The sequence below is a fragment of the Ambystoma mexicanum genome, chromosome 12 (assembly GCF_040938575.1).
Source record: "Ambystoma mexicanum isolate Mex_15411 chromosome 12, UKY_AmexF1_1, whole genome shotgun sequence".
Taxonomy (NCBI): domain Eukaryota; kingdom Metazoa; phylum Chordata; class Amphibia; order Caudata; family Ambystomatidae; genus Ambystoma; species Ambystoma mexicanum.
This window is the reverse complement of record NC_090936.1, coordinates 887296860-887311075: the sequence shown is the minus strand read 5'-3', so window position 1 is coordinate 887311075 and position 14216 is coordinate 887296860. Positions and strand designations below refer to the sequence as shown.

The following is a 14216-nucleotide window of genomic DNA, read 5'->3' as shown; positions in this document are numbered from 1 at the left end:
GACTGTTGATGTCAGTTGCCCAACCTCCCCGCCCCCCAAATCAACAAGTGAACCCTCAGGGACCCCCCACAACAAAATGAGAATGTGTTAGCTGTATGAATACACAGTGATGGGGCCGATTATGTTGTGCGTCTTGTTCTTGTTTTGTATTTAAAACTACAATGAAAAGACATTTTTTAAAGCTGTTTTTTTTTGTAAATTGTCCAGTGTACAGTTTGAAAAAAATATTTGTAATCTGTTTCCATATGTTTGAATCAATATTCTTTTTGTTGCAGAATGATAGTGGATTGTGCATCCAGGCTCTACCGTGTAACTGGAGATGGCACCAAGGCCTTCATCATGTTGCTATGCGATGTACTGAGAGGACTTGAAAAAGTCGTTAAGAAAAAGGGAGGAGGAGCAAAGCACCGAGGACATGGCTGTGCACTGAAAAGAATATGTCAATCTCTGATGCAGTTTCAAATGAATGTGCTTGCGAGGGTCATGGGTACCCACGTCCGCCCGCACTTTATTTCTGTGTTTACTTTCCCCGGCAACAATTCGGAATTGTGCAAAGATGTGTTGAAGTCTACGTTGGAGGCCTACTTTTTTGGTAAAATTGGGAAAGTTCATACAAAATACGTTGCTGAAATAGCGTTGGACTTTGTCAGCAAGTGTGTTGTGCGCGATGACTGTAAGGACGATGTGGTGAGCTTGCTGGATGACTGCTTCCTGGAACTTCACACTGCCGTGACAGGCCTTCCAGTCGGGAGGTCTACGGTGCTTCCAGGACTCGTACTTCACAGGGATTTCGCTGTGTTCTGCCCAGCAGAGGGAGACATTCGAGCCCTCGTTCTGACAGAGCCCGTCAATTCCCGCCTTTCTACCAACGGTTTTGACTTGGCCGTGACCTCTGAAGAGCAGTTTGTGCGATTTGAAGTGGGGGTGACGAAAAGAACCGAAAGCTTCATGAAACACTTGCAGATTTGTGGTGTGAATCTAATTTTGTCAAGTGTCAAGCAATCGGAAACTGCTCTTTACTATGCCAAGCAAAGTTGCATCTCAGTTGTTCATTGTCTTTCAGAAGAAGACATTGCCCTCCTGTGCAGGGTCACAGTCGTGGCACCTGAATCCAAACCCAGCTGGGAACTGTTGCGCGGAGAGGTCACATCAAGTCTGACAGCATCGTTCTGCAAGCCGATTCTACTTGGCTCTCACAGGTATGTGCACCTGGGTGTGACAAGTACTACTGCCTTTGACCCACACTGCGTGGTACTCTGCGGGCCAGTGAAGGGTCTCACCCAGCAACATGTCTCCGCTTTCCAAGGTGCATTAAAAATGCTACGTCAGTTGTTCAAAGCACACGATGTCATTGGGGCAGACGATGAAAAGCAACCCAGCTTGGCCACCGGAGACTGTTACTCTAGCACTAGCAAGCAACAGGAAATCCACAATAAGGGAGCATGCAGACAAGGTGTGGATTTGTTGGGACGGACAGAGGCTGAAGGCTTGAACAATGAATGTGATACGCAAAACAACGTTCAAGTCAAAGCAATACCGAATGCTGAATCAAAGTGTTACGTTGCACTATCTGAAATGGAGCCCATGAGCTGTACTGCCAATAGTTTCAGCAAGCTGTCTCTTGAAAGTCAGGCTGGAAAGAACGTCCAGGAAAATATTGGGCAAGGCGACAACTGTACCGAAGAAAACAGCACATTTCATATTACTCAACAGTTGAGAAGCATGAGTAACGAACCGGAGACAATCTGTAGGCGGGTAACGTGTATGCAAAGGACTGCCCGTGCAAGTGGGCCGCACAGATATTCTGAATCGTTCATACCAGCAGGATCCCTCCTCCCCGTTGGAGGAACGTTGGAGATCCTCTTGCATTATTATCTACATGAACATGCAGCACAGAGTCGGCATGGAGAGTTAGCTTTGGTCACCACGTTATTTGCTGATGCTCTCTTATGCATTCCTCGAAACATTCATAGGACCCCAATGGGGAATGCACCTTTTCTACGCGCCTATAGTGCCGTGATCGGCGCTGTGCGAGCAAACACGCCTGTTATGAAACAGAAAGGCTTCGAGTCTGTCGCATGTAAATATGAGCTCCTGGCTTCGGTGCTTCATTGTGCTGCAAAACTGGTGACAATCGATTTAGTGATTGGCGTTAAGAAAGCGCCCCCAAATATGGATGAAGACAGTGACTCTGAACTATAAATCCTGAAATATGTTTTTTGTATGTTGCAGCTCTTCAGTTGTCCACGTCATAGTTCAGAAGAGCACTAGAAATATCCCCAAGCAATGCGACCTGCAATGAGTTGGCACGTGTATACTCGTAGTACACACGCATACATGCCCTAGATTTGTTTTACTCTTTAATGTTATTTGTGTGCATATATATGGGGCTGATTTACTAAGCTCAAGAAATAACATAAAACTAAAATGGCTAAGCTCAAACTAATCGCGTAAGTAAAACTTGAGCCGTTTTGTTTTACATATGTAGGCGTAAGATTTACCTACGCAATTTTTTTAGCTTGGTAAAGGCCCATATATTGTGCTAATTTACTAAGCTAATAAAATGGCCCAAGTAAAACTAAAAGCGCTAAGCTCCAAAAAAATAGTGTAAGTAAAACGTAAGCCATTTTATGTGTAAATTTTACTTACACTAATTATTGAGCTTAGAAAGTCCGCCCCATAATATATTGTTTAAATAAAAAACACGTCCCCTATTGTGAAGACATGGGAACATTTAAGTGAAATCATTGGTATAGGCCATGACTGCTGTAGAGATAAAGAATAACCAGTATGTCCACTACAAATCTAACTGTTATGAAGCATCAATGTGGTTTTCCTGTTTTCTTTTTTTCTATCAGCTGAGATGATAACCTGAAAAAAAGTTCCTGCTACTATAATAATTATGTAGGTGTTTTAGTAAACGTCGCACCATTATTCATAATGGGGCTGATGTTTTATAGCCCATTAGTTCTTCCGTTTCACTTTTTTTTTAACCTTTCTGCCCATCAGACCGTTGCAAACAAAAATATGTTACACATATATTTTTATAGTCAAAAGGGAAATTCGCAAAAAGGAATACAGAGTAACCTGGTTGGGTGGGAAGTTTTGGGGGCCCAAGAGAAGGGAATTAAGTTCAAAGAAAGGGAGTGAGTGGAAAGAGGGGGAAGTGAGTGGAACTATCAGTTGCTTCTGCTGGCATGGCATTGATTGGCTATTCTGTATTGCATGTCAACACATCAGATAATTTCTCTCTACTGATTACTACCTGGCTTGTCTCTGTAAAGAACAATTCTGTTTTCTTGTTCTACAGCCTGTCTTGCTATCAGCAAGAGCACCAGTAGCGTAATCCAGCTTTTACAGTTCAGGATGTTTGCACCCCGACATGAGAAGTTTGTAAAGTCGGATTTTCCTGGTGTTTTGGCCTTATCTGCAGTAGCATGCCATGTTGCAGACACCATTGTTCCCAACTGGCCAAAACTAAAGATGGGAAACTTAATCACTTAAATCTCCATTACTAACACACTATCTAAATGGATCAAGATACAAACAGCACCCCTTAATCCTGCCGACATCCAATACCTCTGCCTGCTTGTGAAATGCTGCTAGCACTGACTACTGCTGGCAGCGCACTTTGTTGCCTGTTTTTCACCCTCTTCATCCTCCCATCTTCCTCTCCAGACGCTCCTCGAAAGTACCTCGTTCTTCAGTGAAACCTCTCCCCAGCCGCACATACGTCGTCTAAGTGCCCTGCAGTTCCAAATTCCACGCCATGTATTCTGGCATCATGGACAGAGCACCATCTGATGTTCCTCCATCTATGTTTTGTGCACCATTGCTCAGCAGGCTGTCTGCTGACTCAGTGCCATCTAAAACATTACTGAAAGTAACCACAAAATGCAAATCCTCTTCAGAAATTACCTATATATCTACTCCTTACAGGTTGAATTATCTGGGGACACTCTGGGTCAGTGAAATTTGACGATGCCAGCCAGCCTGCATACTAATAATTTAATTGCATTTTGCTCCAGTAACGCAGATTCGTTAATCCGTACACCACAAAAAAGTTAGCCTTCATAGAAATGTTTGTATTTAATAATTGGTATAAAGTGTTAGCCAAAGTGAAAGCACAATTTAGATGTACATTTTTAAAATTGGTACAGCCTGTAAACTGAAGGTTATATTGGAATTTGAATCTTACTAGTTATGTCTATCAAAAAACTGCTGTAACGTGCGATGCTCAAAACAAAAGCATACCCTAAGATTATTACACAACAGCCCATGTATTATGTCAACAAATGCAACATCACAACTGGAATTCTGTTTAGATTGATGTTCTGATTAAAGTGATAAGATGTATTATTTAAACAGATGGGCCTCCTATACTGCCCGTCTCTCCCTCTGACCATCCCATCTCTTTCACTGCGTACCTATTTTCATTTATTTTCAAGGGATATGCAATGTTAGTGTAGTAGCCTTACCCGCTGTTTATTCATTTTAATCGTCGGTCAATCTAGTAAAATAAAAAAACGTTATTGAAAGAAAATTGAAATTACGATATGAAAAATAAATATCGTAGAAAAAGAAGCTACAGGATTCACTTGCTTTGTTAATAATACACAATGTAGAACAAACATTTGGTGTGCTAGAATCTCTCTCTCTCTCTCTCTCTCTCTCTCTCTCTCTCTCTCTCTCTCTCTCTCTCTCTCTATTTTGACTAAAGGGACAGACGAGAATCCCCTTGTTTTTGGCCAAAGCAGTGACCTCATTGACAATATGATTATAAAGTTTTTAAAACTCCCATAGTTGTAGCAGAAATTAAAAGCTTTATTCTCAGAAGCCCCTGTTTAATGAAGACGTTCTTGTGGTTATTGTTCTATTATTTTTTGGAATCTTTATCAGCCCTCAAAACTTGCACTTATCGCTAACCATTGACAATTGATCATTAACATTTGGTGAGTTACAAATGGTGTGCTGTGTGGAGGCTGAGGGGCTAGGGAACTTTGTATATCTGGCTGGTTGCTTGCAACTTGAACTTTTTATATAAAGTGATGATGCAGTCAATTAACAATGTTATAATTGTCATATTTTAGAGGCCAGCTGTAGTGGAAGAAGGCGTAAGTTGCATCAAGGCGGATCGGGGCCAGAGGAGAAATAGGAAGTTGGTAAAGGGGGTAGAGGTCAGGAACCTAGTATAGGGAAAAGGAGGTGATGAGGCCATCTTGAGCTCCTCTGTAGAAAATGTAATTAGCAAATCCAGTTGGCTCTGTATTATGAACGTCTGTCTTTCAAGGGCTCTTTTAATAAAACTGTCAGTCAACACACTTTTAATTCAGTATAAAAAACCTTCAAGTTAAACAATTTGCATAAAAACATCTTGATACAGCAAATTCAAAAAACGATTCAAAATAAATTTCCAAAATCTGTAATATGATTAATTAAGACATTGGTCTTAAGTAAACAGTTAATAGCAGGAGAAAAAGATCATAACATAAATTATTTAAAACCAAAAAATCGAAGATATCCCAAAAGTTAAAGGTTTTCAGTCATTCTTGCGGGGAGGGTCAACTCACAACCCCACTACTTAAAAAAAAAAAAAACACAACCTCAATTGGCTCAACAATAGTACACTATCCTAAAATTTTAAAACACATTTTAATAAACTAAATTGAGTGTCCAGAATGACAGATCTCAGATATTACCCATAATTTACCTATAATGTCCCAGAGTAGCTGGCAGATCATCAATAAAGTAAATGCAATTCATGGTAAATCACATTGATGAGGCTTTCAGGCTAAGTACATTATGTTCCCCTGAAAATGTTCTTCAAATTCTTTGATCTGTAGAGCCACGGTTGGTGTGTATACCTTGCGGCAGCAAAAACATGTCATTGTGGATATTGTCTTAAAAACATTATGGCATCACCTGTGCACGAATCACAGCTTCCTTCAGTACGGGTTTCATTTACCAATATCTCAGATTAAGGGGCTGGGCCATATCAGTAGGAAATGAGTTATTGTTTCAATGGCTGATCTACACATGGAGCATAACCCTGAACCATTTTCAGACCATGTTCTGGTGAAGGAAGCAGTCTGCAGGATTCCCCTCTCAAAGGAACATACAGTGAACATTCAAAGGAGGGAGACATTGAATCCAAGTAAGTATGATCACCAACTGTGGCAGCAAAAGCAAATAATCCATACCCAACTTGAGAGATCCAGCATTGCATTCCAACCTCTCCCTTGCTTTTATTTTTATTACTTCCTCTAAATCTGAGTTAGTAGAACCTAAACGAGAGACAGAGCATGGACTTCGTGTGTGAAATCCATTTGATGCTGTTGGCCCCATTCAGTGATAAGTGTTTTACAGCATCCTGATAAAACTCTAATGCAACTGATTTCCATAAACGTTCCCAATAAAGGTCAGATTCAAACGCAACCTGATCACCTATCGGGATTAGGTTAAACTCTTAAATTGAACTAGAGAAGAGTGGGCAGTATTTGGAAGGAGGACCAATTTCTTCAGCAACGTATGCTCTAAAACTACTAATTTCCCGGTGTTAGCCTAGCCCCATAGTTCGGAGCCATACATAACTTCGGGTAGAGCCTGTTTCTTAAATATCCACAGCCGGGAAAAGTGAGCCACCACTGTGTCTGATAAACTATTCAACTAGCCCACTGTACTTCTCCAAGTTAGTTCCTGCTTTAAGCACCTGATGAGACCATGTACATGAGCCTTGAAATCCAACACCTAGATAATCAAAATATCTAACTTGCTCGAACTTGACTCCATTTACTTTTATCATCAAGGGGCGATATTTGGCAAATTGCAGCTTAAAGACTATGGGCCTCATTACACGGTAGGCGGTAACCACGGTGCTATTAGAGCCATGGTTGCTGCCGGTATTTTACTGTGTCCGCCTTGGTGGATGGCGGAATTACCGCCCTACCCCAAGGTGAGCGGGGGTGGTAATTCCCCATTCACCAAGGCACTTCCCCATTCCCATTTTTGCCCCCATAGGGCATAATGGGAATGGGGAAGGAGCTAATTACGGTACTGCAAATTGCGGTACAGTAATTAGCACCGAGGTTCCTTTGCGGCACCCTACTTTAACGGCTGGTATAACCAGCCGTTAAGGTCGGGTCCCGCAAAGGGAACTCGTAGTAAGGCAGTAAGGGTTTACCGGTACCGGTGCCCTTACCGGTACCGGTAAACCCTTACCGCCTAACATGTAATGAGGCCCTATAACTTTGGTTTTGTCTACATTCAACCAAAGGGGCAGTTCCTTACATTTTAGCATAAAAATATCCAATTACTTTATCAGACCCATCAGCGAAGTTATCAAAATGACTCCATTGTCCGCCTAGAAGAGGGCAGGGAGTTTCGATGATACCATCTTCCGGGGATCTAAACAGTCCCTGACAAGGGCATCTATTTCCTGAATGTACATGAATGGGTGTATCTGCTCACCGCTCAAGCAATAATGCTTCAGAAGCTTGATTATTAGAATAGAGCAGCATTATAGAGGATAACAATTGGGGAATTTCTCTGTCTGCACCAAGAAGAGAGCCCTCATCCAAGCCTGCGTCTCTGCGCCATCCAACAACTCGGCCAAACTCTTTAAAATCTGCAAGGAGCTGGCCAATCCTGCTGCAGTCTCTACCTCGCCTGTCCCCTCCCAGGCCCTCTGCACAACCTTGGCTTCTCATTTCATCTCTAAAACGCAGGACATCCTGTCCTCTTTCTCTTCCTCTCTTCCTCCTCCCTCTACTTCCCTCTCTACCCCTGGCCTTTCTGTGGCCACCTCTTCTCCCCCTTCTCTGCCTTTCCACTGCTCTCCCTAGACGCAGTTTCTAGATCAGTCCGATCTATGAAAGTCTTGTCAAAACAGGTTCTCCCGTGTTCATCTAAAACCATCAAGGACCACATTGACACCCCGGCTCTTGCTTTGGCTTACTTTTGCAACCCCTCCTTCGCCACTGGAGTCTTCCCTTCCCTCCTGAAGCACTCCCTTGTGCAATTCCTCTTTAGAAACCCTCAGCCGACCCCTCCTGCCCTGCTAGCTACCGCCCAATCTCCATCACTCCTTTCCTGGGCTAATTCCTGGAGAAGCTGGCCATCTCCCAGCTTAATCTTCACACTGAATTGGTTGGTTGTCTCCATGACCATAAGTCTGGCTTCAGAGCTGCCAGAAGCACAGAAACTGCTCTCCTGAACATCCACCAAGGCCTGCTCTCCAACCTTGACTCCAATACCCCCTGTGTCCTCATCTTATTTGATCTCTTTTCTGCCTTTGACACGGTCAACCATACCATCCTGCTCAACCGTCTCCGTGATAACCTGGTTATCACTGATCAGGCCCTGGCTTGTCTGACCTCTTTCCTCTCCGAGCGACCCTCCCAGGTCCTTTATCTCTACATGTGGTGTTCCCCAGGGGTCTAACCTCTCTCCCTGGCTGTTCAACCAATACCTGGCACTTCTTTTCCACCACATTGCCGATCTCTGCCCTAACTTTCAGTGCTATGCGGACAACACTCGGCTAATTTCAGGCTCCCTTCTGCCACCTCTTCTCCTTCTCTCATCTCTGACTGTCTGCCCGCTATCCAGGAGTGGTGTGCCGCCAATGATCTCTGCCTTAATGCTAGTAAGACTTAGATTCTCCTCATCGGCACACCGGCTCCTCCTTTCCTGTCACTCTCTGGCCAGCCTCTCTTGGCCCTCTTCCTTCTCCCACCTGTGAGGCTAAAAACCTCAGGGTCATCTTCGACTCCACTCTCTCCTTCTCTCCTCACATTTCTGATGTCTCTTAAGAAGTCACACTACCAGCTGCACCTCCTCAGAGGTATTCTTCCTTTCCTCTCCTTCCCCCAGAAGCGCTCTGTCTCCAGAGCGCTGGTTCTCTCTAAGCTGGACTACTGCAACAGCCTCTTTCTAAATCTGCCTGCTTCTATTCTCCGCCCTCTGCAACTCATCTAGAACAGGACTGCAAGACTTTTCCTTGGCCTCAAGCCCAGGGATGGTATCTCTCCAGGGCTGAAATCTCTGCACTGGCTCCCAGTGGCTGCAAGGATTAAGTTCAAAACCCTCTGCATTGTCTACAAGGCCTTCTGGGGCCTGAAACCTCAATACCTCCAATTCTCTCTTCCCAAATATCTTCCTGCTTGAGCTCTTCTCTCATCCGCCTCCAACTCCCTCAGGGCGTGCCGATTCTCCAAGCAACGAGTTGGTGGTAGATCTTTCTTCGGCTGGGGCCTCCCTCTCGAACATCCTCCCAGCCTCCCTGAAACTTGAGGAGAACCATCTCCGGCTACGGGAGCACCTCAAGACCTTCCTCTTTGCTTCTGCTTTCTCTCCTCCTCTCTGCTGCTGAACTCCTGACTGAAACTGCACTGGTCACCTGGCTACCCTCTGATCTCGGGCCCAGGTCCTCTCCCCACCAGCTGCACACCTGCACTGCCTCCCGGGTAACCCCTGCACTTGGGGGCTGTTTCTGTATCTCTATATCCCCCCAGCCCTTGACACTTGATGTCTATCTTACCCCGGCACTCACCACAAGCTGCCTGCTCTTTTACCTATTCTTTTTATTATTTATTCTTTACTGTTGATCCTATGTATTGCACTGCCCCCTCCCCTTTGCCCCCCCGCACTAACCCTCCCCAGCACTTGCACGATCTCAATGTCACCTGGCTTAGTAAGATCGTTGTCTTCCCTCTGTTCCCCCTCCCTTGTCTCGTCGTGCCTTGACGTGTGTATATGCGCGTTATAAATGCCATATCATATCAATCTTAATAGTTGGACGGGAGAATTACACAAATTAATTATATATACATTGATAGTGGTTAAAATGATAGGTCGTTTAGTCCATTAAACAGGATGAGGTAGCTTTAGCTCAGTGTACACACAATATTGTTTTCATAATCTCAGATCGCTCATTGAAATCATGGTATACCTTGGCAGCGTATTGCAAATATATATTGTAACAGTTATCACTAATTGAGAGGGTTTTACAACAGATAACTGGGCTGTCAGGGCAATGATGAGGAATTTAACACCTACATGCTGTATTATCTGTTGGTAAAGCCTGATTGGGCAGTACTTGTTGATATTGTTCACAATTATTTTTTAACTGTGAAACAAAAAGTCATAATTTAAAGAGTACTTTACAAAAAAGAATGTTTCTGCTTACAGAATACCCCTCAATTGGCACCTCATTTTGGCCATATGAATGCCCTTCTCTTAACTACAAAATTATCTACTTCACATCTCCACATACCCTTCTTTGGTAGCAAACTGCTGCCCGTGCACATCAAAATATTTTCCTGTGCTTGCGAAAAAGCCTGTCTTGTCATCAGAATGATTTACTTTGCCCACCAGTAATGTCCACTTTGTTCAGTTTTTAAATATATAGAGCTATTCGCGACCTGCTTGCCACAAACAAGTACAGTAACACAGATTGTCAACAGAAAAATATAGTTATACAATAAATACCATAATTTAGATATCTAGTTGACACCCCTATCTTGGTCCTCTTCTGAATCTTCCAGCAAGGATTTAAATTGGGCTCTGAAAGTCCAATTTGTTTTGCTTTTGTGTAATTTAAGAAGAATCATTATTCTGCAGGTCAATTTCCTTCCCTGCTGCCTTTAAAATGTGGGCCATATGTTAGCACCTATTATCTCCTTTTTGTTTTTAGGACTCTCACTGACCGGTTTAGATGACAATGCAGGATTACTTTTCTTGTAGATTAAGAAAACTTTACAGGCGAAATTGGAGACTCTCTACAGAACAATTAAGCTCCTAGTCTCTGTATTTCGAGTATTACATTTATTTTTTAGGAAATTAAATAATGTACCAAAGTATGTAACTTTGAACCCTTGTATTATAACAAGAAGGATTTAGATGTGTTTTAAACTTTATAAAGTTCTGAGCATGGCGGGTTTGGGTCCAAGATTGGGTTTGGTAAAAATGGAGCTAAATGTTGACTTTGTAGATCCGACGTGGTTCAAGAAACTATTAAAATCTAGTTTTTTTTCTGTCCCAATATCAAAAACATAAGATCAGTATGTATGTATGTATAATTTTCTTTTCAGTCATGATTTTAAGAAATTGTATTGAAGGAAAAAAAGAAAGTCTTAAAGGTTTTTAAAAAAATCTTTACAATTGTATTTAGTAATAATTGAAATGTATAGATTTGTATAAGTTTTAATTTAAAACCAACTCACAATAAATACATCAATAAATAAAGACCTATAGCCCCAGTTCATTTTGGGGAACAAACTAAGTGGACAATTCACAGCCTTTTTTGCAGCCCGATTTGTTTATTGGCCTAACTTATTTCCAGGGGCTTTTTTTTCCTATCAGCACCATACAATATAAATAGGTGTTCATTTAAATCCACAAAAACATATTGTAGTTTATTATTCCTGATGTACCATCCCACCCCAGAATTCTGGGGAAGAAAACGACAGTCTAGTCAAAAACTCCAAATGTATTTAAAGGACTACATAATCTTCCACCAATGGTGGTCTCCAGCTTTATACCAAGGAAATCACTACAATGTTATAGGCTTATAAACAATTGGTCAACAAGGCAGATTTCCTCCTGCCTATTTGAATTTCATTAATGTCTATTCACTCAAGCACACATTACGATAATCAATTCTAGGTATATTCTACTCTAAAAGATACTAGGCATTCTAAACGACTCTATTGCTTGTCCTGCTTAATATTGCAAGAACAGTTCAAAAGGAGGTATGCCATTTCGGTTTAAATGTGTCAAAATACAGTGTTAATGTTTCTCCCAATGACGGCCACCATTTATAGTGTGAATACTTTTCCCAACATCCAATGTGGTACAGGGAATTCTTACATGTGAATGCAGCTGTGCATCTTTCAATGTACATGTGTGCAGTTTTCAGTGTGTGTGTGTGTATAGCTTTCAACCTACATGTGTTTTTCCAGTAACAGTTCCAAGTTAAAGCACCCTGTCCTTTCACATTACACATATGTATGAATTCAGGGGTTCACACTGCACAATGTTCTATGAATAGAATGAATTATCTGTGTTAATTTCTGTTGTGGCAACATCAAATTTATGACTACACTTAAATCGGCTGCAAATTCGTATAAAACCAGATTAAGCAATATGACTACACTATGGCCTGCATGATTCTTTGTATGCATGATCCAAGAAAGCAATATGCATTCCAATGCACAAAGTATGACTACACTATGTAATGGGGTGGGGGGGGCAATCTACCGAAAAGGTACATGCCTTTAATTATTTGGGCATTAGATTTGCACACAAAGGTACTTGGTCTGCACAGGTAGATAACTCAGTGACCACATTGGATAGAGCGCCCTGTTAAAATTAGTTGTCACATTTGGTGGTGGCGGGTTTTCTTCCTCCCTTGAACTTTACAATGTGCGGGCAAGGGCTTCTGCTTTATATGGAGCTGATATTTGGGCTTATGTTAATTGCGTGCTATTGCAAACCACGGGAAACGCCTTTTAAAGAAAACTATTATGGCTGCCCAAGAGCTCTCCGAATACATCTCTCCACATTGAATTAACACAGCCACTGGTGGCAGACGTCTTGGCCAGCAGACCCACCCTATGCTGGATACGATTTTAGGCTATCCCAGAATTGTCTAAATACAGAGAGGCCATGCGCGACCTATTGCTGCAATCTGGTGTTGGTAGCATCCATTGGTGTATGCATGTGAGGAAAGAACTGGTCTTTGCTGCAGCTATGGTATATTGCGGAATTAATCAACTTGCAGACAAAGGCCCGGGTCATACAGAAATATTGCCTCAAATCTCAATGTAATATTGATAGCTATCTCACATCGACTGTCCAGGCAAGGGAATACGCATGATGCAAGCCAATCTTGGGCAAGGAAGAGTACCTGGACGATATCACCTCTCCTATGCTGAGATCATTGTATGCAAAGCACTGGTTGGGAATGTTGCCACAATGCTGGCGGGCAACCAACTTCGATCCCTCTAAAGTATGCCTACTTGGCAGCAAAGACGATGTGCATTTGTTTGTTTTTATGTACTTAGTGTTTGTATCTCAAACAACCTATTGAAGCCTGTTCAGCAGAAATACGTCAAACATCTACAAAAAGCGCATTGTAATTGTCCAGGTGCACACAGAGGCGTAGACAGGGCAGAACCTGAGGGGCAAGGCCCATCCCAAAATCTGTAAATGCCCACTCAGCAGCGCTGTGTAGGCATTTACAGATATTTTTGTCAGTGCAGTGGGCCCAACTACATTAGCTTCAGGCCCCATTTGCTAGACAATCCTGGCTACGCCTGTCTGGGTGCACAGCTGATAAATTGGTGACCTTTGCTTTTGCAACCTATATATACTGTGCTTGGTCACTCAGAAACAGGTTCCTTAAAAACCAACTAGATGGTATAAGCCCTACATATGAAGGATTTGTCTATTTGTTACCCTGAAGGTTTGGAATTGCTCCGCTTAAACTTTTTGCTATGGCACAGTGACCCAAACAGGATGATGATTTTAAGGAACTCCCATTTATTTTGGCACATTTAGCATGTATTTATGTACTGACTGTTATGTTACTTTTATTTCAGCATCGCCATGAAAAGCGGATCTGATGGTGATGTGTGAATGCATCATGAAGCAAGAGACAGACAACAGATTCATAGTTCAAACCAAGATCTTTATTAACTCAATTGTCAGGATGGTGTAAGGCCTAACTTGCCCTATACTAAGGTAGGATTTCCCTACCTCAATAAACTAAGGATTGTTTTAGTCAGTAAGTTCAACTTAAAGGATAGTTCCGGGACTTTTTTTTTATTGTCCCTACGGTTCGGCCATGTGTTTTTAAGCATAACTCGGTAGATCGTAGAAAACTTTCCTATGGACCTTACCCGACTTTTCGTCCATTAACGCACTCGAAATCAGCCGCCATTTTCTGATAATCCTATCATTTCCCCCCATCGCCCTGGCTCACCTGCTTTTGCGGCACTAAATCAAATCCCCCGCCCCTGAAACAGACTTTATCAAAACATTCATATTCCCCGCCTCTATCCGTGACGTGACTGAGCTGCGTAGGCAAACGCGCCCAGGCGTCTTCTACGCGACTCCACACAGAACCCGGAAATCAACACAGATGAGCTCACAACACAGCGCGCCACAATTGGGAATATGAAACTGTACTTTTAAATTAAACCGCAAGATTGTAAATT

At 42.5% G+C, this 14216-nt stretch overlaps 1 protein-coding gene across 1 annotated transcript in view; it reads left to right on the top strand.

Moving 5' to 3' along the window:
• The window catches only part of BBS10 (Bardet-Biedl syndrome 10), an 80783-nt gene extending 69505 nt beyond the window's left edge, over window positions 1–11278 (top strand). The window contains exon 2 of the mRNA XM_069629374.1: window positions 276–11278. Within this exon, the coding sequence (XP_069485475.1) occupies window positions 276–2202 (1927 nt within the window). The 3' untranslated portion in view covers window positions 2203–11278. The remainder of the gene's footprint in view (window positions 1–275) is intronic.
• The last annotated feature ends 2938 nt before the right edge of the window (window positions 11279–14216 follow it).